At 37.6% G+C, this 25,536-nt stretch overlaps 2 protein-coding genes across 7 annotated transcripts in view; both read left to right on the plus strand.

Annotated features, from left to right (window-relative positions):
* The first annotated feature begins 469 nt into the window (after positions 1-469).
* POLR2K (RNA polymerase II, I and III subunit K) lies at positions 470-3,498 on the plus strand. 2 transcript variants are annotated; one of them, XM_008543884.2, is made up of 4 exons: positions 470-962; positions 1,603-1,672; positions 2,278-2,370; positions 3,289-3,498. In XM_008543884.2, the coding sequence occupies exons 2-4, from the start codon at positions 1,612-1,614 to the stop codon at positions 3,309-3,311; spliced, it is 177 nt and encodes a 58-aa protein (XP_008542106.1). In that variant the 5' UTR covers positions 470-962; positions 1,603-1,611; the 3' UTR covers positions 3,312-3,498. The 2 variants fall into 2 exon arrangements, with proteins under 2 accessions (XP_008542106.1, XP_008542105.1); XM_008543883.2 differs by having other exon boundaries at positions 899-1,022.
* A 1,859-nt stretch (positions 3,499-5,357) lies between these two features.
* The window catches only part of SPAG1 (sperm associated antigen 1), a 79,678-nt gene continuing 59,499 nt past the window's right edge, over positions 5,358-25,536 (plus strand). Inside the window, exons 1-8 of one of the 5 annotated variants that reach the window (XM_070631861.1) lie at positions 5,358-5,500; positions 8,095-8,408; positions 11,856-11,997; positions 13,868-14,027; positions 19,819-19,944; positions 22,737-22,801; positions 23,320-23,429; positions 24,039-24,144. In XM_070631861.1, the coding sequence (XP_070487962.1) occupies positions 11,858-11,997; positions 13,868-14,027; positions 19,819-19,944; positions 22,737-22,801; positions 23,320-23,429; positions 24,039-24,144 (707 nt within the window). In that variant the 5' untranslated portion in view covers positions 5,358-5,500; positions 8,095-8,408; positions 11,856-11,857. Of the gene's footprint in view, positions 5,501-8,094; positions 8,409-11,855; positions 11,998-13,867; positions 14,028-19,818; positions 19,945-22,736; positions 22,802-23,319; positions 23,430-24,038; positions 24,145-25,536 lie in introns of those variants that run through there. The other 4 variants (XM_070631862.1, XM_070631863.1, XM_070631864.1 and 1 more) reach the window with 4 other exon arrangements.

The following is a 25,536-nucleotide window of genomic DNA, read 5'->3' on the forward strand; positions in this document are numbered from 1 at the left end:
AAAGTTCTCAGGTTGCTGGATGGAAGAGAGGAAAGCTGTATAGCCTGCTTAATAAGAAACCGAAGATGTAGTGCATGTTGGGAAGAAAGAAGTGGGCTTCTCCGATTAACTATAACAGTTACTAACAAGTGGCTATTTTCTAAATTTTAGTAACTTCATTTTCTTCTCCCTCCTTCTGATGTAAGTAAAATATCTACTGTGAAAGAATAAACGAACGTAAACGTTGTGAAACCAACTGATAGTAATCTCACTGAAATCTTGATCTTAGAAAGAACGCAACCTTACAGGGCAGGTCGCTTTGTTCTTCTAGGGAGGAATACATGTGACGGAAGGAAAGTCAGTGCACAGCTACCGCTACGAAAATCCCTTAGCTGTTGGTGGCAGTACTTGATGCACCTCCCCTCGCGCCCGCCTTTGCTTCAAAATGAGGGAAAGGAGTGGGTGAGAGAGCTGACAGGAGCCTAGGACAGAAAGGGTGAAAAATCAAAACGAAATTATGCAAAGGATAAGGGGCGTCTGCTCCACTGCCCCAGTACAGGTATCGAAAGATTTGAAAAACATAATCTGAGAAGTGTTTTTCTACGTGAAGATCAGCCGTGGAGTTGATTCTTCCACCTTCAGTTAGCCTAGGTGTCCACGGGCACTTATTTCGGTTTCTCTTCTAACCCTCTGCCCTCCTGGAAAAGTGTTACTTACAATCAACTTCCTCAATCAGAACAACAAACTTCCTTTGATTTGAGGAACTGTTAAAATGCTTTGCTTTCCCGAAAACTGAAAACAGCTGAGAGAGAAACAAGCTCTTTGATCCCCTGAGCCTAACACGCAAAGCGCCCGACTTCACCTCCTCTGTTCAATCCGGGTCGTCGGCCACGCCTGGAGCGAAAGGGGCGGAGACTCCAGTCACGTCATATGCTCACGCCGGAAGTTGGCTGCGACGCCCCGACGAGCTGTAATCTGGAAAGGTAGAGCGAGCAGTCTTTCCGTGCTGTGTGGGTAGAGAATTGGCTGGTTGGGATTTGGGGGTAGGTATTTGGGCCAAAAGTGGAACGAGACTCGGGCTTAAAAAGGTCCGGTCTGCCCTTAGAGTTGGGAGAGGGTGAGGGTAGGGTCAGTGCTGTTAGACCTTTGCCTGGTTTCTTTCCGTTTAGCTGTTTCACTGTTGGGGGTTATTTCATTATTCTTCCTTTATCTTTGGTTCGCAGGTTCCCCTGTTGAGGGATATAATTTTTTGGCCATCTCTTGCTAAAATTGATCTGAATCCTTCTGCCTCTAAATAGCTGAATAATCCTGTGCAAATTAACTTCGCTAAGCGTCTGTTTCTTCCTCTGTAAAGGAAGAGTAATACCTCCTAGAATTGTAAAAATTATAATGAAATAACTAATATAAATGAAATAACACGTATGAAGTATTATTGTGTCCATTTGGGGGGATAATTGCGCAAGATATTGGTTTTTTGTTTCGTCCTTTATACCTACTCACAGGGTTTGAAAAAGTACCTATTAGGAATTAGGATCTTTTTAGCTTTCCCTGAGAATGATGAGGCCTGGTTGGATTTGTGAGGAGCCCCTTTGAGATATTCAGTATTTGAATCTGTGATTTCAGGGACTAACAATGGACACCCAGAAGGACGTTCAACCCCCAAAGCAGCAGCCAATGATATACATCTGTGGAGGTAAGAGTAGCACTTACATAAAGTAAGAGTATTTTACTTCAGTTTGTTTGAAATTACTACATTTATCTTTGGCTTAAAGGAGTCACTCATCTTTAAAGTTATAAAGCAGAACACTTTAGCACCCAAAAACGAATCCTCTCATTAAGATGTCTCTCCTGAATAAGAGCATTGCCCACAACTCTTTTTTCTTTCCCCCTTAATATATTGGTAATAGCGACATTCCCTTGAGACTGAGTATATTTTAGTGTTTTGGGTGAAAAATATGGTTAATATAATTTTTTTTACTAAGAGTGGCACCTGTGCTAACATCTCTTGCCAATCTTTTTTTTTTCTTCTTCTTCTCCCCAAAGGCCCCCAACACATAGCTGTATATTCTAGTTGCAGATCTTTCTGGTTGTGCTATGTGGGTCACTGTCCCAGCATGGCTTGACGAGCAGTGCCATGTCCACGCCCAGGATCTGAACCAGGGAATCCCTGGGCCCTGAAGGGGAACGTGTGAACCCAACCACTCAGCCAGGGACTGGCCCCAAAAATATGGTTAATAGAATTTGCTTCTCTGTAATATTTACCTTTTAGACATTGAATAAACATGTTTTCTTTTCTAGAATGTCACACAGAAAATGAAATAAAATCCAGAGATCCAATCAGATGCAGAGAATGTGGATACAGAATAATGTATAAGAAAAGGACCAAAAGATGTATCCTTTTAACTATGCTTTCTAAATATAAGGTAGGAGGAAGTGAAGAATAATGCTTGGGCTGAAGTCAAAGATTAACTTCTGGTAAAATGGTAATAACTTTTGGATTACTTACCCAAAAAAAGGGCATGATTAGTATTTTCATGGACCAATCTGCCAATGTATAGGCATATACTAAATATTAGTTGATTTTGGTTCTCATAGGTCTGTTTTTCAGGGATTCTGTATTTAATTAAGTATTCATTCTTGAGTTTGAGTTTATGGACAAACTAAATTGCACAAGGAGGAATAAAAAGATTGTGTATGTATGCTACCTAATGGAAAAAGTGAGGCTTACAAATTAGCCAAAAGACAGATAGTAAATTGTTGTGGTAACTAACAATATTTTTTTTTATTTATTTTTTTATTTTATTTTTTTTATGAACAGTGCTTCCCTTTATTAGTGAGAAAAAGGTTCAAGCTCCTGCTAGCTTGCCTGTGGAGATCGGTTTCCATCTCTGGTTTGTTTTTCTCTGCCCATGGGTCCTGAGCAAGGCCTGTCTTTCCAGCCAGGGGGGCACATGCCAGCAAACTTGACATCATGTGTGTGCTTCTGACTGATCACCAGGCCCACAGGTTCTGGTCCTGTTTTGTTTTCTCTTTTACTTAACTAACAATATTTTTTAAATCAGTAAGTTATCACCTTTAACATTGCATCAGTGTTTTTTGGTGCATTGGTCTTTTGTACCATGGAAAGGGGACTAACAAAAATTGAAATAGTTTTTTTTAGTTCATTTCCAATTGTCATAGTAAATAGTGAATTCCATTCTTTTGTGCATTTTAGATTAAATAACAAACTAGCTTATTGCAAAGGGAAAATGACTTGGAAGTATTAAATCTTTTATATAGTTTTTTTGTCCTTAACTCAGTTTGATACAGTGGTGGTTTTTGATGCTCGATGAAACGTGGAATTTAGAAGAATATGTTTGTTTGTATTTGGATTTGTTAATGTTGCTGTATATCTTTTGATTAGTGTACTTATCTTTATGAATACATCTATATACACATGATTTCATTTTAAAAACCATGTTGTATTTAGTATCTGTTAATAGTTTATATAAATAAATTGCTTTTGTTCAATTACCGTGATTTATAGTTTAATTTTATTGTATATGTAATCTCACACACAATGAAAGTTAAAAGTGCTTCCCAAAACCAAAACCTAGAATTATCTGGGGCCCTTGTTAAAAATGAAGTTTTCTAGGGCCCTCTAGAGGTCTGATTAAGTACGTTCTTTGGAAACCACTGTTTTGCATCATCAACTGTTTGTAAAGTTTTCAGCATCATTTTGTATAGAGTGTAGCAATGCACTTACTGTCAGTGTGCATACATCATTTTGAGTTGTATTTTTCATTTGTTACTTGGTGTAGGCCTTTCTGTATATAATATATATAATGCTTGACTATTTTTTAAATTTTGGGCAAGAGAAAAGGAACTTTAATGGTTGCTTCTGTAAGGCAAAATCAACCCCAAGTAAAGTGGATGAAGCAGACCATTAAGTCAGGTGCAGTTCCTAAATGTAATCATTCATTAAGGTAAAAAATTCTGCTTTCAGGATATAAAAAGAATAGGGATTGGTTTACACTGAATTATTGGATACATTTTTAAAACTTTTGCCTTGATCTTAGGGGTGTAGATACTGAGATACTCCATTTGTTCCAGGATTCTATTGTTACAGAATGTCATGTTGGCCTCCCTAACACTCATTTTGAAGATTAGACATAGTCCAACTTTATTAATAGCTATGTGTCTCTGACATTCCAAAAAATTAACTATTCAGGGTCTGGCCTGGTGGCGCAGGGGTTAAGTTTGCATGCTCAGCTCTGTTGGCCTGAGGTTTGCTGATTTGGATCCCGGGCATGGATCTGTGCACCGCTTATCAAGCCATGCTGTGGCAGGCGTCCTCATATTAAAAAACAGAGGAAGATGGGCACAGATGTTAGCTCAAGGCCAATCTTCCTCAGCAAAAAGAGGAGGATTGGTGGTGGATGTTAGTTCAGGGCTAATCTTCCTCGGAAAAAAAAAATTGCCATTTTAAAAAAAACACCTGTATTTCTAGTACCATCCTCAAATACTAAGTTCTATAGATTTATTACGTGCTATACAGAGTACTACCATGCTCAGATTTTTAAAGAGTGCTTCTTGGTCCAGGCCTTCCTTTAGCTATGGCTTTCATAATTTCATAATTTTGCCACATCCCTTCTTGACCTTGTCCTTTTTGGACAAAAGAGTCTCAGTAAATATGATAGCTCTTTATGACAGCCCCCTAAATAGACCCCAACTCACCGGATAAGGTTGTTGCTCTTAACTGTTCTAATTTCATCCTAGGTCCTTTGCGTATCTGTAGTTTAATTGAATATTGTTATTTGGTTAACTAGACAGTGGTTTAATGGAAAAAGCATTACCACTGTTTCAGTTAGTCATTTACCTATTTGTGTGCCCTTCGTCTGTAAAATGGAAGTAATTTTACCTTTTGCCTACCTGGAGAGTTTTAAGAAAAAAAAAGAAAATACATAGAAAATTGCTTTAAAAAGATTCTTTTGGGGGGCCAGCCCTGTAGCCGAGTGGTTGGGTTCATATGCTCTGCTTTGGCAGCCCAGGGTTTCGCTGGTTTGGATCCTGGGGGCGGACATGGCACCGCTCATCAGGCCATGCTGAGGCGGCGTCCCACATGCCACAGCTAGAAGGACCCACAACTAAAAATACACAACTATGTACTGGGGGGTTTTGGGGAGAAAAAGGAAAAATCTTTAAAAAGATTCTTTTGAATAGTGCTCTATAAATATAAAAATCAGTAAATCTGAGCTTGAAATTAACATGTAACTTGTCCCCTATTAAACTGCTTACCAATGATTATGTACATGCATGTCCCTGAGAAAAGCACGGCAATTGGTTCAAATCCAGCCCTGCTACTCAATGACTGGCCAGTTCTTTTCTTCTAACTTCAGCTTCATTGTCAAAGTGGAGGAATTAGTGATGGTCAGTACAGTTCGAGACTCTGGAACTATCTTCAGAGACTGAAGTTATGAAAAATCCAAAGATAGATGAAATCAGAAATCACCAGTCCTAAGGAAGAATAAAACATCGTAAGGTGAGAAAGTGTAAACAGAAGATGTAAAAAGTTGCCTCCTCACAAATACAAATTACACGCACATCCACACCCCTCCTAGAATAAGTTCTGTGTAGCAAATTAGTCAAGAGAGAGTAGTTATTTGAATAGAGGGCTGAAGGGTGGGAGGGAACCAGCCATAGGAAAACAAGGGGAAGGAGCATTCCTGAAATAGAGCAAACAGCCATTGTAAAGGCTCAGGGGTGGAAAGTCAGCTTGCCTTGTTCCCACTTCAGAATGAAGCCCATGTGACTCAAACTTCAAAGCAGGCAGAGGCCAGCTCACTTAGAGCCTTGTGATGGGAGTAAGCAGGAGAGTGACATAGGTTAAGACTTAAAAGATTACTCTAGCTGTCCTGTGAGAATGGAGGATGTAGGGACAAGTGACAGTGGAGAGGCCAGTTAGGGGTCACCTGTAATAGTTCAGGCAAGCAATAATGGTATCTGGGCCAGGATAGTAGCTGTGGAGGGAGTGAGAGGTTGCTGGTTGTCAGATAGGTTTTGAAGTTGAGCTAATAGGACTTATTGATGGATTGGTTAGTACTTAAGAGCTCAGTAAACAGTATGAACTTTGGCAAAAGGCTTTGGGCCCAAATACCCACAGTGTCCCTTGTTGGCTGGCAGTGTGACTTTACCAGGGTTCATTTCCTCACTTGTAAATAGGCATGAAATAATAGCACCTACTTCAAAGGTTTGTTGTTAAATGAAATAATCCATACAACTCTCCTAGCCTACTGTTAAATATTATTATCACCATTACTTTAAGCATTACCACTTTCTGCACAGATGATTGTGTTGCCTTAGGGTTAGTCTCCCAGCGATCAGCCTTGTTGACCTCCATATTCTTCAGATAGTTCTTTCTAAAATACAGATTTCATGGCACTGTCCTGCTGAACATCCTCAGTGGCTGGCCATTTTGATAAAGTCAAAACTACTGGGAATAGTATGTTTGGTCCTTGATAATCTGACTCCTTTCCTACTGCTGTCACCAGTTCAACCCACCTCACACTTAATCCTTTGATTCTAAGGAGATGTTTGCAGTTCCTGAAGCAGGTAACAGGCCTCATTTCTTGCTTTGCTGTGCCTTTCCCCATGGTTTTATCTGCCTGAAATGTCTGGCGTTCTTCACCAGCATCAGAATTTTGAAGGATTGCTTTGTTGTCTTTTAACTTCTAGTATTATTGTTGAGAAGTCCAAAACCATTCTTATTTCTAATCCTTTGTATGTGACCTATTTCTATCTGGAAACTTAGAATTTTATTTGGCAGTGTACTGAAATTTTTGCAGTGTGCCATGGTGTGGGTCTATTTTCTTCCACTGTTTTGGTCACTTGGTGGGACTTTCAATATAGAAACACAAGTTCTTCAATTCTGGGAAATTTTCTTGAATTACTTAATAACTTCCTATCCTCAATTTTCTCTTTCCTCTAAATCTGTTTTTAAAATCTAATATTACACTTTGTTGACCTAACTTTCTCATCTTTTCTTTTGTTTTCTTTTCTTTCTCTGCTTTGTAAAAGATTACTTTCTAGTCCATCTATTGGGTTTTTCTTTTCTGGTATAATATTTTTAATTTCTAAGAGTTTAGGTTTTCTTTGTATGTGTGTGTGTATATATATATATATATATATACACACACACTCACACACACAGACACAAATATGTATAGAGAGAGAATCTCCTCTTGTTTTTTGGATGCAATGTCTTATCTCTAAGAAGATGATAGTGATAATTTTTGTCTCCATAGTCTATTTCCTTCAAGTTGCATCTTATCCTGCTTATTAAGTGTAAATGTTCATGTACATAATTATAACCAGAAGAAAACAAATGTGAGCGAAAATAAAAAAATACAGGGCATGTGGAATTACAGCCATTTCCCTCAATATTTAAAGGATTTCTTCCTATGCTGGAAGTAAAATGATGTGAAGTTACAGTAAGCTGAGTGTTTTAGACTTAGCACATAATTTTGAACAAAGTTTGCTGGCTGGAATGAGGTGTGAAGTGACTCCATGGCTGAGGGTGATGCCATTCCCCATGACAATACGATAAAGCATAGGATGAGAATTTGAATCTGTGTCTATAAACATGCAAATTTAACAATTTCTAGCACTGGCAATAGAAATAATATAATTAGTCGTATTTTGAGCATTAGAATTTTTATCACTATTAGTACCTGCTAATAGACTGTAGGTCTATAATTTTAAGTGCAAAGGGGGAAGAGAAATACATTTATTGAACTCCTATTATGTGCCAAGCATTTTATTAGGCGCTTTATTTTAACTAGTTTGAAAATTATAAAACTGAAATACGTTTCCTCACAAATGAGCTCTACTGTTTTACTCATCGGAATTGTATTATGTCTTACTCTGTTTTGTATCCCAGCGCCCGGTACAGCGTCTGACTCATAACCGGTACTCAGAAAATGTTGAAAGCGTGAAAAAGAAGAGGGAATCTTGCCCTTCATTTACTCTTTTGTGTAAAAGGAAAGGGTTAAGTAAATCTGCGTTGCAGTGTAGATATCCTGAAGGTTTAATTTGTGTTTATAATTAAGTAGAAGTAGTTATCAATTTACTTTGCAGGTAGTACAACAATCCAGAACAGTAACGGCGTTTTAACTTAACCTAAAACGAACTGAAACGCAAAGCAGAGTTAAGGGGACCACACACTTCAACTCTTATTTCTTGGCGAAGGGTCCTCTGTCCCGGCGTCTGCAAGGCCTGTAAGGCCAATCAGCGGGATGGCAAGTCCAGGACTAGCCAATCAGGTCGCAAAGGCCTAATCCCCGCCCCCGGCGGTCAGTCGCACGCCCTTGGGTGCTCTGGCGGGGCCACGCCCCTCCCTGGTGAAGTGTTTGGCGGCGGGCGTCCTCCTCACAGCGCGGAGCCTGAACCGGGTGAGTACATGCTGGCCAGAAACAAATTACATCTTCCCATCGGAGGCCTTCCCTCGGAGCCTGGGTGAAAGGCAGAGCAAGTGCACCGTCGAACTCGAGTGGCAGGGAGCATCTTGTGGGGTGGACGACCTTCTTGGTCGTGGGAGGCAAACTGGGGCCCTTTTGTTTCTCGCGGCCGATTGTGGCTGATGTTGGGGTGGAGTCGCAACACCAGGGATTCCTGGGGTCCGCTGGCAGCGACTAGTCCTGGTGACCAAAGCCCGGGAGTGGGGAGCAGTTTCGTAGGGTCCTGACGTGCCCCCTGACCGTTGAGGGTTTGCTGTAGAGCTCCTGGATCCCGGCCAGTACCTGACCCCGCCGCCCTCTCGGGCAGCGCTGTACATAGAAACCGTTGCTACGGCTAGAGGATGCCATGTCCTGTCGGTCTCTGGCTGCAGGGGGCGCTTGGCTTGTGGATGCTGGAAAGAAACTTCTTAGGTGGCAACACACAGGTTTTTGTTACTAATCCATCGTAGTTTGCCCTGGAGGCATTACTGATAAACTTATTAGGAAATATGGGAAATGGGTGTGGATTAGGATGATAGAGAAGAAATAAAATCCAACTAGGACCAAAGGTTTTCCTAATCAGAGACAAAGAAATTACAAACACATGTGGAAGAGTTCTAAAGAGACCAAATAAAGTATAACTTGTTTTTTGGAACTTGAGAATGTGTATCCTACCAAAAAAAAAAAAAATGGTGATTTTTCAAAAAGGATTCTCAGAGAAATGTTAAACAGTGTTTAGAATTAAATTCGTTTGATTACCAGGAGATCTACCATTTCAAATCTTTGTCACTATATTTTGTTCAAATCATAAAATCTCAGGGTTTGCAAGATACATTCAATTCGAGGTAGTCTATTTTAATCCCATTAGATGCTTAAATCTCTCCCATCAAAGATCCTCTTGCTCTTCGGAAAAATTCTCCTAAGGCAACCCATTCTATTCTGGGCAGCATCAATAATTTAAAAGATCTTCATCTTGCTTTCCTGTAACTTCCACCCTTAAAGCTATCCTTGTGATGGGAGACATTCATCATACTGGGCCTGCCGGTATAGTGTGAAAGCCACACTTCCATTTCTCATCTGGGTCTCATCACAAAGCTGACAGACTGTCATCCATATCCTATACTCAAGTCAAAGCCTGCAGGAATATGGACGAGAAGCTGTCAGAACGTCCTCTTTTTCTGCAGAGGTCTGGTATAAGACCACACTCCCAGAGGGCAGGCATGCTGAATTAGACCCACTGCTACTTCTTGTTTTAAAATTTATCACCCAATGTATTTTAGGGCAGTGTTTTTTAAAAAAAACTTTGACAATGACTTGAAATAAGAAATATATTTTTCTTTGCAACGTGTGCATTTATGTACACACATATTTATAATTTTTATGTCAACATTTTTTGTAAAAAACAATTTTTACAAAAAATGTTTGCTTTAATTGTATGTGTCAGGTGGTCTGATTTGTTGGTCTATCTCATTATAAAACTGCTGATTGCAACTCACTTAATTGATTTCTTGGGTTGCCACCTGCAGTTTCAAAAACACGGATATGATAGTTAAGTATGTGGGCTCTGTTAGTCACCTACTGAGATTCAAACCCTCAGTTCACTACTTAATAGCTATATGAACTTGAGTGGTTTACATACTTGAAATATCAACTTCCTCATCTGTAAAGTGGGAGTAATTATTAATATCCTTCATGAGAGTGGTTTTGAAGGGTGAGATAATTCATGGCACATAGTAATTTAGCTCTGTAAATGTTAACTGTTTTAACATTTAACATAAGCCGTAAGCTCTCTACTTAAAATAAAACCTACCTGATAGAGTAGTTGAAGGGTTAAATGAGGTAATATATGTAAAGTACTGACAGTGGCGCCCAGCACACATGAAGAATTATGTATTTGTTGCTGTGATTATCATCATCATTATTAGTAGTGTATCAGTATCATTAGAGTAAAACTGTCCAAGGCTGCCTTATTCCCAATTCAGCAGGTGTTTCTTAAGGGGTATAAGGTACTACTTATTGTGTTAGTCCTGAATATATGAAGATGAATAGAGTAAGATCTCTCACAATCCAGAAGAGAAGACAAAGAAACATAATTAGAGTATGTGCTATATGCTATGAGAGAGGTGTGTACAAAATGCCGTTGGAACACAGATCTGGGAGCTGTTCGTTGATGGGAGTAGGAGGCAGGGAATGGGAAGAGGGTGATGCTAAGGAGAGTTGCAGAAAGGTGTGATTTATGTTTGTGCTGAATCACAAAGGATGATTGAGATGTTAACGTAACAACTAAAGTAGATGAAGGTCGTTCAAATCAACATTAAAAGATATCTTAAAAAGCAGTTTGAGGGGCTGGCCCCGTGGCCGAGTGGTTAAGTTCGCGCGCTCCGCTACAGGCGGCCCAGTGTTTCGTTGGTTCGAATCCTGGGCGCGGACATGGCACTGCTCATCAGACCACGCTGAGGCAGCGTCCCACATGCCACAACTAGAAGAACCACAACGAAGAATACACAACTATGTACCGGGGGGCTTTGGGGAGAAAAAGGAAAAAATAAAATCTTTAAAAAAAAAAAAAAAGCAGTTTGAGCACTAAAGGGAATCTGAATATGCCACCTCCAAATAGGCCATTTGGCATAAGGATTATTTTGAGCTGAAGGCAATTAAGAAACAGCAGACACAGGAAGAACTCTCTGCCCTCTCCCTTTCTGCCTAAAAGCAGGGCATGAATTTCCACTTATGAAGGTGTCCCCTCCTCCCCTCTCCCGCAATAGGAGGAGAACCACCCTTATCACAGTAGATGGACAGTCAGCACTGAGCTGAGTCTGCATAAACAAATCTTACACAAATAACCCTTATCTTCCATTAGTTTCTCCCATATATTTACCTTCTCCTAGAAACCAAAACCCATTTTCCTTTGTCTCATCACTTTACAATTTATCACCCTTTGTTAAAATGATATGTAGATTCCCAGCCTAACAGTTTCTTTGGGTTTTCACTTTTCTGTGAAGCTCCCATGTGCATATAACATAAACCTTTTCTCTTGTTAGGCTGTCTTTTACCAGTTTAATTCACAGGCCTCAGATACTGAATCTAAATGGGTAGAGGAAAAGTTTTTTTCCTTCCTCTACAGCATCAAAACCTACTTTGTCATTGTATTCCATCCTTGCTTTAGTGAAGATTAAGTAACATAATCCGTGTATGGTACATAGTAATTTAGCTCTATGAATGTTAACTGTTGTTATCAAGGAGAGATAATTTGAAAGTAGCCTTCCTCCTTGGAAGAAACACTCCCTCATATTTTCTATCAAAATGAAAAATAAATATTACAGAAGTGCCTAGACTATCCAAATTGAGTATTACTATATATCTATATTAGATTAATAACTGTTTTCCTGTACTACATTTCAGCCATGACTGCCAAAGATTATCCATCATTGTGGGGCTTTGGAACAACAAAAACATTTAAAATTCCTGTTGAACATTTGGATTTCAAGTATATTGAAAAATGTTCAGATGTTAAACACTTGGAAAAAATTCTTTGTGTGCTTAGGTAAGCATTTAAAAATCATCTCATGTTTCAGTATGCCGGTGTTAATTATGTTGTTGACTTCTAAAAGTCAAAGCTACATTACAAATAGCACATTTGGAGCAAATTTTCAAATATTGAGATTGTTGGTTTTTGTCCATGTTAGGTTCCAAAATAGTGCTTTTGATTCTGTGGTTAGTTGGGAGGGCTCTGGCTAGGTCTACTTCCAGCATGAGACTTAGGCTAATTAGTATCCAAGAGGGCATTTTTCTTGCTTCCTCCACATTTTCTAGGAAAAGAAAGTAGCTTTATTGGGAAAAGGTAAAGCAGCCATTAGGAGGTAAGATTAGCTCAACAGCTTACGCTGATAAAGTTTTTGACACTCTCCCACTTTATACCATCTGGCAGAAAATGTGGGTGACTCACTGGGAGCTGGTCACACGGAGGATGGTGGGAAGGCCAGGAGGTAGGACCAGAAGGCAGGAAATCAGGGCCTTCTCTGGGTGAGAGCCCCGTGACCATGATTGGCAAACTCTAATACACATTAGGGTAAAACATATGCAATTTAAAGAATTTTTTTTATAATCTAATATTCTTATTAATCCTTAAAACTTATGGTTGTTAAAAATACAAATTTGAGGGCCCCATACCCAGAGATTCCAGTTTAGGAAATCTGGAGTGGAGCCAGGAACATGTGTTTTTAACAAGCACACTGCCTGATTGACATGCAAGTGGTCTAGGGAACTCACAACAGGAAACACCGCCCTGTCGCATACCAACCTGTGCCACCCATTTTGGATTTCCTGAGGAGTTTTCATTTGGAGAGTAGCCTAATATTGCAGAAGCACAGACTGCTCCTTTTCAGGACATCAGTAGTATTCCTTCTGCTCAGTGGTAGTTCTTCTTTTCTTCCCTCTGACCCTTGTCCTTGTCACTGTGTCCTTTCCTTTTTCTCTCTCATCACCTTCAACCTCCTGTCCTCCCTACGTATCCCTGCTTGTCCCCAGCCAGAGTTGATGTAATAACTTTATCATTTCTAAAATGGAAAGCTAAGCAGCATATCATATTGTTTTCCCTTTTATTTTTCTCAGCAGTATAAGAACATTTTCGTTTCTATTTGGTCAAGGACTGAAAGAAAATGAGAAGTGTAAAGGATGGAAAAGTTTGAAAGCCATAGTGATACTGTTGGTTCTAAGAAGTTCTGTCAAAAGCGTAGTTAGATTATATTGCATTGACTTAGAGTTATTTTTTAAAATTTAATTTGAAAATGGTATTTATTTCTATTTTTCTAAAAATTTAAAAGTAAACAGATTTATAAGAGGGGGGAGAAGATTGATTTTTCTCAAAAAAACAAAAAAGAACAAATGTGTCCATTTAAGTCTCTAAGGACGGAATTCTGTTCCTTGAGCAGTTGAATTTAGAGACGTATTGTTCTAAACTGTTCCTCTGCCATTTTCTTCCTATCCCTTTGGGAAAAAAATTGAGCTGTGAATTCCTCCTTAGAAAGGAAGTGCCAAGTCTCACTTTCTGCCTGTCTCTAATATTGAATTTCCAGTTATAAGTTTAAAATTACTGTATGTACAAAATGAACGTGTGTTAAAGAGGAGAGAACATGTTATTTATTCAACTTTTAAAGTGTGTAATGAAAATTGGTGTCTTCAGAGCTCCTTTTGTTCCTTCATTGCATCACTTCATAGATTAACAGGTAAAAATGGTGGTTGTGCTGGTTGGGGATGGTGAGTGGGAAACCAGCAGCCCAGCCTCCATCCTTGTGCGGGGCAGTCCCTGAAATCTCTGCGAAACCCCTGGGCTCCACGGAACCCAGCTTGCAGAACACTGGTCCAGATGACCTCTAAATAAAGTGGTAACTCTAAAATTCTGAATTTTTTTAAAGGTCTGGTGAGGAAGGATATTATCCTGAACTTACCGAATTTTGTGAAAAGCGCCTTAGAGGCTTGGCTCCTGAAAGTAGAGCTTTGAGGAAAGATAAGCCTGCAGCCACAGCATCCAGTTTTACAGCAGAAGAATGGGAAAAAATTAACGGTGATATAAAGGTATCGAATAACACCAGTTTTTGTGACATTGTCATGTTGTATATACATCTACTTCACTTATCCAAGATCCTAGGCTTCTTTTTTGTCAGTAAAGGGGTTTTAGTGTGATTACTTAGGTAGTACTGCTTGCTTCTTACACCCAGGAGAATAGTGTGAATGTGTGTGTTTGTGAGTGCACACACACACACGTGTGTATTTTAAGTGACTGAATAATATTCTGTCCTATGAAAGAAACATAATTCAATCAGCTCCTATAAATAGTGCTATAGAAACATGTTTATAATTTTTTTTGTATCACCCTTGTTATTTCCTCAGGATAAATTATTAGAATTCAAATTGCTTGATCAAAGGATCTGAATATTGTTAAGGCTTTTAAAATATTTCCATGTTCTCAGAAAAGTCATATCTTTGTTCTCTTCTACCAGCAGTGTGTAAGAATGCCCATTTCAGGTACTCTTCACTGGATACTGTAGTCATTTTTTTACATTTTTAATCAATTAAATAATTGAGACAATGATAATAGTTTATTGTTTGATTACTAGCAAAGTTAAATTTTTTCATCTATCTGTCACTTGAATTTCTTCTTTTGTTAATGGCCTGTTTACTGATTTCTTTTAATCAGCTTTATTGAATTGGCATTCAATAAAAATTAGCCGTTTTATGGTATACATTTTGCTGAGTTTTGACAAATGTGTATGCTATAGAACATTTCTGTTACCCTTAAAAGTTTCCTTGTGCCCCTTTGCAGTCAATGCTGACCCCACACCCTGGCTCCTGGCAACCACTGAACTGCTTTATATCATTCTAGATTTGCCTTTAGTAGACTTTCATGTAATCATACAATATGTTGCCTTTTGTGTCTGGCTTCTTTCACTTAGCATAATGCTTTTTATATTTATCTATCTTATTGCATGTCCATAGTTCATTTCCTTTCATTGCTGAGTAGTATTAAATCGTATAGATATCTCACAGATTGTACGTCCACTTACTAGTTGATGAACAAATGCCAAAATGTTTTCCACAGTGGCAATCCTGCCAGTAATGGATAAAAGTTCCAGTTGCCCTGCATCCTGGTCAGCACTTAGTATTGTCAGTTTTGTTAATTTTAGTTATTCTATTAGGTTTGTAGTGGCATCTCATTGTGGTTTTAATTTCCATTTCTCTAATGACTAATGATGTCCAGTGTCTTTTCTTGTGCTTATTTGCCATCCATATATCTTCTTTTGTGAAGAATCTCCAAAATCCTTTGCCCATTTAAGAAAATTGGGTTGTTTGTGTTCTTACTGAGTTTTAAAATACATGTCTTTCATTAGATACATCTTTTGCAAATATTTTCTGATATTCTGTGGCTTGCCTTTTCATTTTTTTAACAGTGTCTTTGAAAGAGCAAAAGTTTTTCATTTTGATGAAATCAATTTTTCTTTTATAGTTTATTCTTTTCTGTCCTTTTTAAGGAGTCTTTGTCTAATCCAAGATTCCTAAGTTTTATCCTATGATTCTTCCAGAAAGTTTATAGTTTTAATTCTTAAATTTAGTTCTATAATCTGTTTTAATAATACACACAGTACGGATATCCAAGTGTTCAAACACTGTTTAATGAAAGATTATCGTTTCTCCTTTGAACTTCTCAATACCATCATCAAAAATCAATTGACCTGTGTATGTGTGGATCTATTTCTGGACTCTCTCCATTCTGTGTCATTAACCTAAAACGTCTGTCTTTTCTCCAGTACCTCATTGTCTTGATTCCAGTAAGTCTTGAAATCAGAGACTGTGAGTCCTCCAACTTTGTTCTTCTTTTTCGAGGTTGTTTTAGCTATTCTAGGTCCTTTGCTTACCAATTTCTGCAAAATAGCTTGCTTGTATTCGCATTGGGATTGCATTGAATTTGTGGATCGATTTTGGAAGAACTGACATCTAAACAATATTGGAATTTCTGATCCACGAACATCATATATTTCTCTGTTCATTTAAGTCTTCTTTAATTTTTTGTGGCAGTGTCTTGTAGTTTTCAGTGTATAGTTCTTGCGTATTTTTTGCTAAATTTATTCCTAAGTATTTCGTATATTTCGTGCTGTTGTAAAAGTTAATGTCTTTTAATTTCAGTTTTTTCCTTCATTCTAAGTCATTCTAGTTATATAATTTTGTGGGGTTTTTTTGGTCTGGTAAAATACATATCATGTAAAATTTACCATCTTAACCATTTTTAAGTGTACAGTTCATTAGTGTTAAGTATCTTCACATTGTTGTGCAACCAATCTCTAGAACTTTTTCATCTTGCAGAACCGAAACTCTGTACCCATTAAATAATTCTCCGTTTCCCTCTCCCATCAGCCCTGGCAACCACCATTCTACTTTCTGTTTCTATAAGTTTGACTAATCGAGACACCTCTTAGCAGTGGAATTTTAATAGTAATTTGTACATTGCAAGTTTATAGTTATTTAATCGATTTTTTTATATTGACTTTGTGTCCTGTGATCTTGTTAAAATTACAAATTAGTTCTTGTAGCTTTTTTGTTGATTCTGTGGATTTTCTATATGCAAGATTGTGCCATCTGTGAATAACAAAAGATTAACTTCTTTTCCAGTCTAGCTGCTTTTTATTTCTTTTACTTGCCTTATTGCACGGGCTTGGACCTCTAGTACAATGTTGAACAGAAGTGGTGAGAGTGCATATCCTTATCTTATTCCCAATATTAGGGGGAAATCATTCTGCCTCTCGCCATTAAGTATAATGGTAGCTTTAGATTGTATGTAGATGGCCCTTTATCAGGTTGAGTAAGGTCCCTTCTATTCCTTGTTTGATGAGAATTTTTATCGTGAATGGGTGTCAAATTTTATGAAATGCTTTTCTTGCACTTATTAAGAAAAGTATATAGTGGATACCAGGGGAAAGGTGGGGTGGGGGGGTGGACACAAAGGGTGAAATGGTGCACCTACAACATGACTGACAAACATTAATGTACAACTGAAATTTCACAAGATTGTAACCTATCAATAACTCAATAAAAAAAGAAAAAAAGAGAAAAATATAAGATTTTCTGTGTAGTCTGTTAAGTAGGTAAATTATGTATACTGTTTTCGATGTTATACCAACTTTGCATTCCATGATAAACCCTACTTGGTCATGCTGTATCTTTTTTATATATTGCTGGATTTAATTTGCTAAAATTCTATGAAGGATTTTTGTGTTTATGATCATGAGAGCGATTAGTCTGTAGTTCTCTTGTAATGTCATTGTCTGGTTTTCATAGCAGGGTAATGCTGGCCTGATAGAATGAGTTGGGAAGTGTTCTCTCCTCTTCTGTTTTCTAGAAAATTTGTGTATAATTGGTATTATGTCTTCCTTAAATGTTTTCTAGAATTGACCATTAATGTCATCTGGGCCTCAAGTTTTCTTTATAGGAAAGGTTTTAACTGTGAATTCAATTTCTTTAACAGGTATAGATCTATTCAGGTTATCTTCAGAGCTCTGTCTCTTTCCTCTTGGATGTTTTGCACCCCAAATCTTTGCAGTCTTGGCCTCCCTGAAGCCTGAACTCTGTTCTTCTGAAGTCAGTGGGACCACATGGCTGTTTGGGTTTCCTTTCCCTACACTGTAGCCTGGAAATTCCAGGTAGTAAGTTGGGGCAAATGCAAGACTTACCTCATTTGTTTCTCTTCTTTCAAGGATCATCGTCCTGTGCTACCTATTGCCTAGTGTCTGAAAACCATTGTTGCATATATTTTATCCAGTTTTCTAGAGTTTAGGCAGGAGGGTAAATCCAGTTCCTGTTACTCCATCAGGGCCAAGAGGAGATGTCCCTTTATTAATTTTTCTATTGATATGTCTCTTATTTATTTGTAAGAGTTCTATCCTGTATAGTCTAAATTTTTCTTCAGTTTGTTATTTGCCTTTAAAATTTTGTATATAGTGTTTTTCATGTTTATTCATTTAAAAAAATTTTATGTAATCATGCCTCTTGATTTTATCTTTTAGGATCTTCTCTTGCTTTTATACTTGGGAAAGCTTTCTCTCTACCAGCTATAAATTTACCTGTATTTTCTCAAAGTTCCTTTGTTGTTTCATTTTGCTTACGAAATAATGTTTTTGGGGCCAGCCTGGTGGCACAGTAGTTTAAGTTTGCACATTCTGCTTCGGTCACTCAGGGTTTGCTGGTTTGGATCCCGGGTGCGGACCTATGCGCCGCTTGTCAAGTCTTTCTGTGGCGGGCATCCCACATAAAATAGAGAAAGATGGGCATGGATATTAGTCAGGGCCAGTCTTCCTCAGCAAAAAGAGGAAGATTAGCGGCAGATGTTAGCCCAGGGCTAATCTTCCTCAAACAAAAAAAAAGAAAGAAAGAATGTTTTTAGGGGCCAATCCCATGGCTGAGTGGTTAAGTTCGTGTGCTCTACTTCGGCAGCCTGGGGTTTCACCGGTTTGGATCCTGGGCGGGGACCTAGCACCGCTCATCAAGCCATGCTGAGGTGACATCCCACATAGCAGAACTAGAAGAACTAGAATATACAACTATGTACTGGGGGGCTTTGGGGAGAAGAAGAAAAAAAAAAACAGAGCAACAGATGTTAGCTCACGGCCAATCTTTTTTTTTTTTTTTTAAAAAAAGAAAGTGTTTTTAAACAGACTCTAGAGAAACAGTTCGTTGTATTTTATTTTATTTTATTCAGGATATTTTACTGGGGTGAATAATACACTTGAAAACAACTTTGAGGTATTTGTATTCTCTAACTCAGAATACTGAATTTTTTGAAACTTTGAGCTCTCTCATTTTACCATTTTATTGACTTGCATGTGGAAGTCTGGTAATTAGTCTACAAGTTAAGGTGGCAGTTTATATCCAGAATTCTTCAGCTTTATTTTCAGTTCTAGCTGCAGAGCCTGCTTTTTCCCCCATTGTATCTCCTTTCCCAGTCACTTCTTGAGTTAGTCTCCTTCTCATCTCTCTTTCTTTCATCCTCTCCTTGCCTCTTCTTCCTTGTTACCCTTCTCTCTACTCCCTTTCTTCCTCTATAACTCCTCCTCTTCTCTTTTACCTTTCTTCCCTTATGTTTTTCTTTCTCTCCTCCTGTTTCCCCTGTTTGCCTCCTTTTCATCCTCCCTGCTTCCTATACAGATAGGACAGATAATACAGTTTATTGCTGTATCCCAATGCCTTTTCTAAGAGTGTCTGACAAATATTAGACCCTCACTATAGATTCGCTGAATAATAAATAATGGAATTTCACAGATAGGAAAGAAATCTCTTACTCAGTTTTTTTCCTGGAACCTGTGACAATTCAGTGTAATAAACATTACTGTGAACTCTTATATGCCAGACGCTGTTTTAGGTTCTTGAATCACAAAGGTGAGATTAAGACATAGGCTCGCCCTCAGGGAACTTACAGTATGGTGAGCAACATGAACAGTAAATAGGTGATTTTAAATCTTCATGCTAATACACGGAGGAGGAGCACTTCTAGCCCCACTGAGAAGTTCAGCGAAAGCTTGCTGGAAGGGATGAGGAGTAAGATCTTGCAAGATAAATAAAAGTTGGAAGGACAACAACATATGAATATACATACTGACCTGTACACTTAAAAGTGGTTAAAATGATACACTTTGTTATGTGTATTTTACCACAATTTAAAAAAAAATAGAAGGAAGGGCATTCCAGATAGAATGGCATGACCAAATTGTCACCTAAAAAATTGACCCATAGGGAATTACGATGATGTGTAGTCTTTTCTAATGCCTGGTTAATTATTTCAAACTGTGTGTTTACTTTCTTTTTTCTCCCTTCTTCTCAGAGTTGGGTATTAGAAATTAAAAAAGAAGAAAATCAGATGCATTTTCCTGAAATTGAAACATCTCCAGCAATGGAAGGTAATTTGCCTCCAGTTCGTGGTTCAAACAGCCATCTTCACGTTAGTAAGGTAGGCTGTTGGGTGGGGGTTATGGGTGGCAGGGGAGGAGGTGGTGGCTGTTGTTTATTAGGGAGTTAACGCAGTTTAATCAGAGTAGCCACAGTCTGATGTGCTCTTGGAGAGTTAGAGATTTTTTTCAGCTGACTATGTGCTGTTACCTTCTTGAGTACACTGTATTTCCTCACTTAGAGATGAAAATGAAACAGCATTTTACTGGGAAGATTTGCATCTTGGGTTTACTACCTTTCCTCATTTTTTCTTTTGTTATTTTGTCTCTTCTACTCTGACCAGTGTTGATGAACACTTAAGATCCAAATCAGTGTGTGAGAATTTCAGGGAATAATTTTATGCATCCAGTAGAGGCAAAGAGGAAATAGTTTATTACATAATTAACTATGAATTTAAAGCATTCAACAGATACTTTCAAGCAGTTATAGATGACACACCTCTGTTTAATGCATGTTTTTTTCCCTTTTCCTCAGCCCTTTATGATTGTTTCTCTGTAGTTGATCCCTGTTTTGTCATGTAGGCCTCTCCTTTTTTAACCCATGGGTTCTATAGAGAAGGGGCCTGTTGGAGTTCCAGGGCCATTTTACTTAACTTCAAGTTGAAACGGAGCTTCTAGGCATCCACCTGACCCTGATATTGGGGTCTAGCGCTTGTCTCCTAGGCATTGGGAGTCTCTGGGCTTTCACGTGGATCACACATTCTATTCCCTCTGCCCTACTTTTTATCTTTTATTCCTATCATTTCAGAAAGGATGGCTACTTGTCTCTTATTCTGGGTTAAATCATTCTTGTTATTCTCATCTCTTCTTTGAATCCTCATTTTTATTTAAAAAACATCCATAGCCCTTCATTACTCTGCTCTCTGATAATTTACCTTCCTGGATCTTTTTACTCCCTGTTAGGAATTACTCAGGTAGCTGAGGTACACAGTAATATGGTAAGGATGCCACTGTCTGTAATCAATGAATTTGTATTTATTGAATACCCATTATGTGCTAAGTCGTGCCCTGAAAATATAACAATCAATAATTGGTTTCTGCCCTCAAAGAGCTTATAGTACATTGGGTAGGCAGACTAGTGATATAGTGGTTCTCAGAGTATGGCCATGGACCCAGGTTGTCCCAGAGATCCTTCTAGGGGGTCCAGAAAGTCAATGCTATTTTAAAAAATAATGATAATGCTTTGTCTTTTTCACTGTGTTGACATTTGCACTGAGGGTAAAACTTCTGGTGCCTTAGCACAAATCAAGGCAGTGGTGCCAAACTGTATTAGTAATCGTTGTTTTCTCCACTACTACACACAGAGTAAAAAGTTCCAATTTGACTTAAAAATGTCTGTGATGAAACAGTAAAACTTATTTTGTTAAATCTTGAATCTTGAGGACACATCTTTTTAATATTCTGTTTAACAAAATGAGAAGTATACGGAAAGCACTTTGCTGTGCAGTGAAATATGAAGGTTATCTCAAGAAAAGCACTTGTGCGATTGAGTCGCCAGCTTAAGTAGCTGCTTTTTTCTGGAACAATTTTTAATTGAAAGAGTGACTGACAGACAAACTATGGTTATTCAAACCTGGACTTTTGGCAGACTGTGTTGAAAATGAACAAAGTGGGCTTGTCACTTTAAGGAAAACTACCAACAACGAGTGATAAAATCTGTGCTTTCAAGTGCAATTTAGACTATTTCATATTTTTTTGTGGCTCTTGAATACCTGCTTGTAACAAAATTTCCCCTTAAGGGGGGTAGTTGAAGACTTTTATCATGAGCTCTAAGAAGATATTAACAGATATTATTTTTAATTGTATAATGAAATGTACGAATATTTGGAAGATCCGCATGGCTCCAAATGACCAATGCACTGCTACAAAATTGTGCATGGTTAAACAACCCATTCAAAGTGGTTTCAGGTTATGACTAACTTTTAAGAAACTATTTGAGAAACTGTTTGTGAGCATAATGTCTATTGTTTGCTTTCCTCCCATTCCCTTCTGGTGCTTGCAGTGGGCATGTGACCTAGGTTGGGCCACTTAATAGCACCAAGCTAGTGCTTGATCAGGGACAGGTGCATGACCCAAGCTAGCCAATCAGAGTTCTTCCCTGGGATATCATAACTAAAGATGGAAAGAAGAGTACCTCTTCTTTTCCCTTCTGATTGGGAGGCCTGTGAGGTTATAATCCCAGACTGCTTGTGGCCGTGTTTCCTACCACATGGAAAAAGCAAGTACCCAGCAGGGGAAACAAAGTCAGTGGGCGTTGAGAAGCAGTGACTAGGGACAGTGGGAGAGCCGGAGAGCTGGAGAGAGAGGGCATGTGAATCCTTTGTCTGGCAACACCCTTGCACTTTCATCAGTTTGGTTACATAAGCCAATGATTTATTATTTTTTAGTAGAATTAGTCCAAGTTCGGTGTCTGCCATTGCAAACAAAACAGCGCTAATACAGCAAAGTAGTTATTCTTATTTCTTCAGTGCCTAAGTTTTAAAAGAATGAATGAGTTTAGTACTTTATTTTAAGAAAATCACAAATAATCATATTTCATACATGGGAATTTTTAAGTTTTATGTATGTACTTAAAGACCTGTAAATTGCTCCCAGAATTAACTACAAATTGAAAATCCTTTTTTAACCTGTGTATTATTATGTTAATAATTATAATACTGGAGTTGTCATAACTTCAAGTACCTATGTTTCTTATCCATTCAATTCATATATCTTAATCCAATAGTTTACATTGCATTTATAGTAAAACCTGCTAATCTTATATGTCTCATAAAATATGATTTTATTCTTTCAGGAAATATATTCTAAAAGTAGGCCAGCAAAAAAGAAAATTCCAAGAGATTATGCAGAGTGGGATAAGTATGTTTTATATTTCTTTATATAAAATTTGTCAATGAATAATTCTCTAACATAAAATACTGTAATAACTTCTTAATTATTATAAACCTGAACATATCAAGAGTACCAAGTTACTTCAGTAGAGTACTAGGAGTATCCAGTCTAAGTACTTTCGATCTTGATTTTTCATTAAATAAAAATCAACTGCACCCTTTTGTTTATAAGAGCAACCTAAAATAACTAATGTAATTTTTCTACCCATCCAAAATAAAAAAGAACAAAAATTTTAAATTGAGAGAAATTGGTCATAATTTTAATTACAAAGTTCTAAACGGTTTAGGTCTGATTAATATTTAAGTCTTTGATAAATTGCATGGTTTCTAAGAAAGAATACAGATAACTTGTAATACAAACCTATTATGCGTTTTTGGAATATGTCTCTAAAGGCACAGTGATACAAATACAAGAATGTCAATAATAAATTTTATTTTCTTACTTGTATTGTACTTTTTTCAGTTTTTATTATTCTTTCATTTAAGATTTGACGTGGAAAAGGAGTGTTCAAAAATTGATGAGGATTACAAAGGAAAAACTGTAGTAAACAACAAGTCACATTTGTCTAAAATTGAGACAAAAATAGACACAGCAGGTAATTGGGGAAAAATAAGAATAATTCAGTAGTCTTGAAATTTTTGAATTATAATAGAAGCTTTCAAATGGGAAGACATTCAAAGAAAAGACATTTTCTTTAAGTCTTGCAGATTTCCATTAAAAGTTTATGGATTTTCTCCTAGAGTTGACCACCTCTAACAAATTCAGTTCTGTCCTTTAGCTACTTAATTTTATATAAGTAACAGTTATACTGCTTAAATTTAGTAAGACTTAAAAATATAAACCTATTTTTTACTGTAATTCATTTATTTCCTATTCCTTTTCTCGAATCCTCTTTTTCCTCCAAATCCCTCAAATTTTTAAAAATTGTTCCCTCAAAACAAAAAACTGGAACAGTTTGTTTTCTTTTGAAGTCCATAGGCATATAGCACCTTTAAAGTGAAACAAAACCAATCAAAAAACCTAAACCTTCAAAAATTATGAATGATTAAAAAAAAGAAACATTCTTAAACTTGGAAAACCTTTTATTTTCTTTTATTTATTTTACAGTTTTCTGCTTCTGTTAAAATAATCATTCTTGGAATTTAATTTTTAAAAAATTCTTTAAATTATATGTTTACTTACAGCAGGTAACATTTATTTCTAGGTCTAACTGAGAAGGAGAAGGATTTTCTTGCTACCCGTGAAAAGGAAAAAGGAAATGAAGCTTTCAACTCAGGAGATTATGAAGAAGCTGTGATGTATTATACTAGGTGAGCAGATTTTTGCTGTGGTTTAACTTAACATTTAAAAAAATGATAATGTTTAAATTTAATTGTTGAAATGATATAAATAAGCTAAAAAAGTCTGTGTCAGAATCACTCAAGATATTGTACTTGTGGTTTATCATAAATTCACTTGTGTCTGCCTTGTTTTTTCAATACTTTTCTGAGACCTCTAAGCTCCCACCAACTCCCACTTTTGACAAAGGTCCCGACTTTCCTATTTTACAGAGAAAATAGGGTAGAACTTGACAGAAAGTCCATATAGCATAGAGGTTAAGAACTCAAGTTCTGCGGTCAGATTGCCTGGATCTAATCTTAGTACATGGTGCTACCTTCCACCCCAGGACCTTTGCATATGCTGGGTCCTCTGTCTAGAATACTCTTTCCTCTTCTCATTATCTAGTTAACTCTAATTTATCCTTCAGATCTCAGCCCTTGCCTCACTTCTTTGGACAAGTCTTCCTTTACTTCCCAGACCAGGTTAAATCTCCACCCATTCCATACCCCCCACCTCCAATTTATAGGCTCTTCTAGCAGTCTTATTTCTTCTTTATAGTATTTGTTGGAGTTACAGTTTAAGTTTGTGTGATCTGATGCTAACTAGACTGTAAGCTCTGTAAGAGCAGAGCCCACCTGTTAGGTTTTTTATACCATTGTATCTCCAAGGCCCAGCAAAGTACCTGGTTCATGGTAGATGTTCAATAAGTACTTGTATGAACTTTTGAAGCTCTTACAGTATATGAAAAGTAGACTAATTTCCTAAAATATTATTATAGACAAACTGTGCTTATAGAACCACTAATTTTAGAACTAAACTCTGTACAATCTTCCTTCCACCAATTTTTTTCAATGTTGTTTGCATCTCTAAAGAAGTTTACCTCAACTATTTAAGTGAACATACAAGGTAAAGAGGATATCAATGTATCATTCATTCAGTACACATTCCCCTGTTCAGGCAGGTGGATGTCAGCTCTGATATCCTTCTCTCCCTTCTTGTAGATTTCTACCAGTAAAGAATCTCTTGTCTATCACAGGGAACAAAATTTTTCTTGTCTTCTTTCAAGAAATGATAGAGGTGAAGAATTAAAGCAGCATAGCATAATGGTTAAGGGAACTCAGACTTTCTGACCTGGAACAGATTCTTCATCTCTCTCAACTCAGCTTTCTTAATGTGATGAGGCTATTACAGTGCCTACCTCAGAGCAGCTGTGAGGATTAAAGCATGCTGAAAGGCAGCCTGTTTGAATCCTGACTCAACCATTTACTAGCTTGTGGCCTTGGGCATGTTACTTAACCTTTCTGTTGCATCCATTTTCTCCTCTGTAGAATGGGAAGAGCAGTAATACCTCCTCCAAATTGTAATGAGGATTAAATGAGTTT

The sequence above is a fragment of the Equus przewalskii genome, chromosome 8 (genome assembly GCF_037783145.1).
Source record: "Equus przewalskii isolate Varuska chromosome 8, EquPr2, whole genome shotgun sequence".
NCBI classification, from domain to species: Eukaryota; Metazoa; Chordata; class Mammalia; order Perissodactyla; family Equidae; genus Equus; species Equus przewalskii.

Excerpts from the sequence above, each read along its gene's own strand:
- POLR2K (XM_008543884.2), top strand. The coding sequence starts at position 1,612 with ATGGACACCCAGAAGGACGTTCAACCCCCAAAGCAGCAGCCAATGATA. Across the intron at positions 1,673-2,277 it reads AATGATATACATCTGTGGAG|AATGTCACACAGAAAATGAA; the intron begins GTAAGAGTAGCA and ends TTTCTTTTCTAG. Across the intron at positions 2,371-3,288 it reads TAAGAAAAGGACCAAAAGAT|TGGTGGTTTTTGATGCTCGA; the intron begins GTATCCTTTTAA and ends AGTTTGATACAG.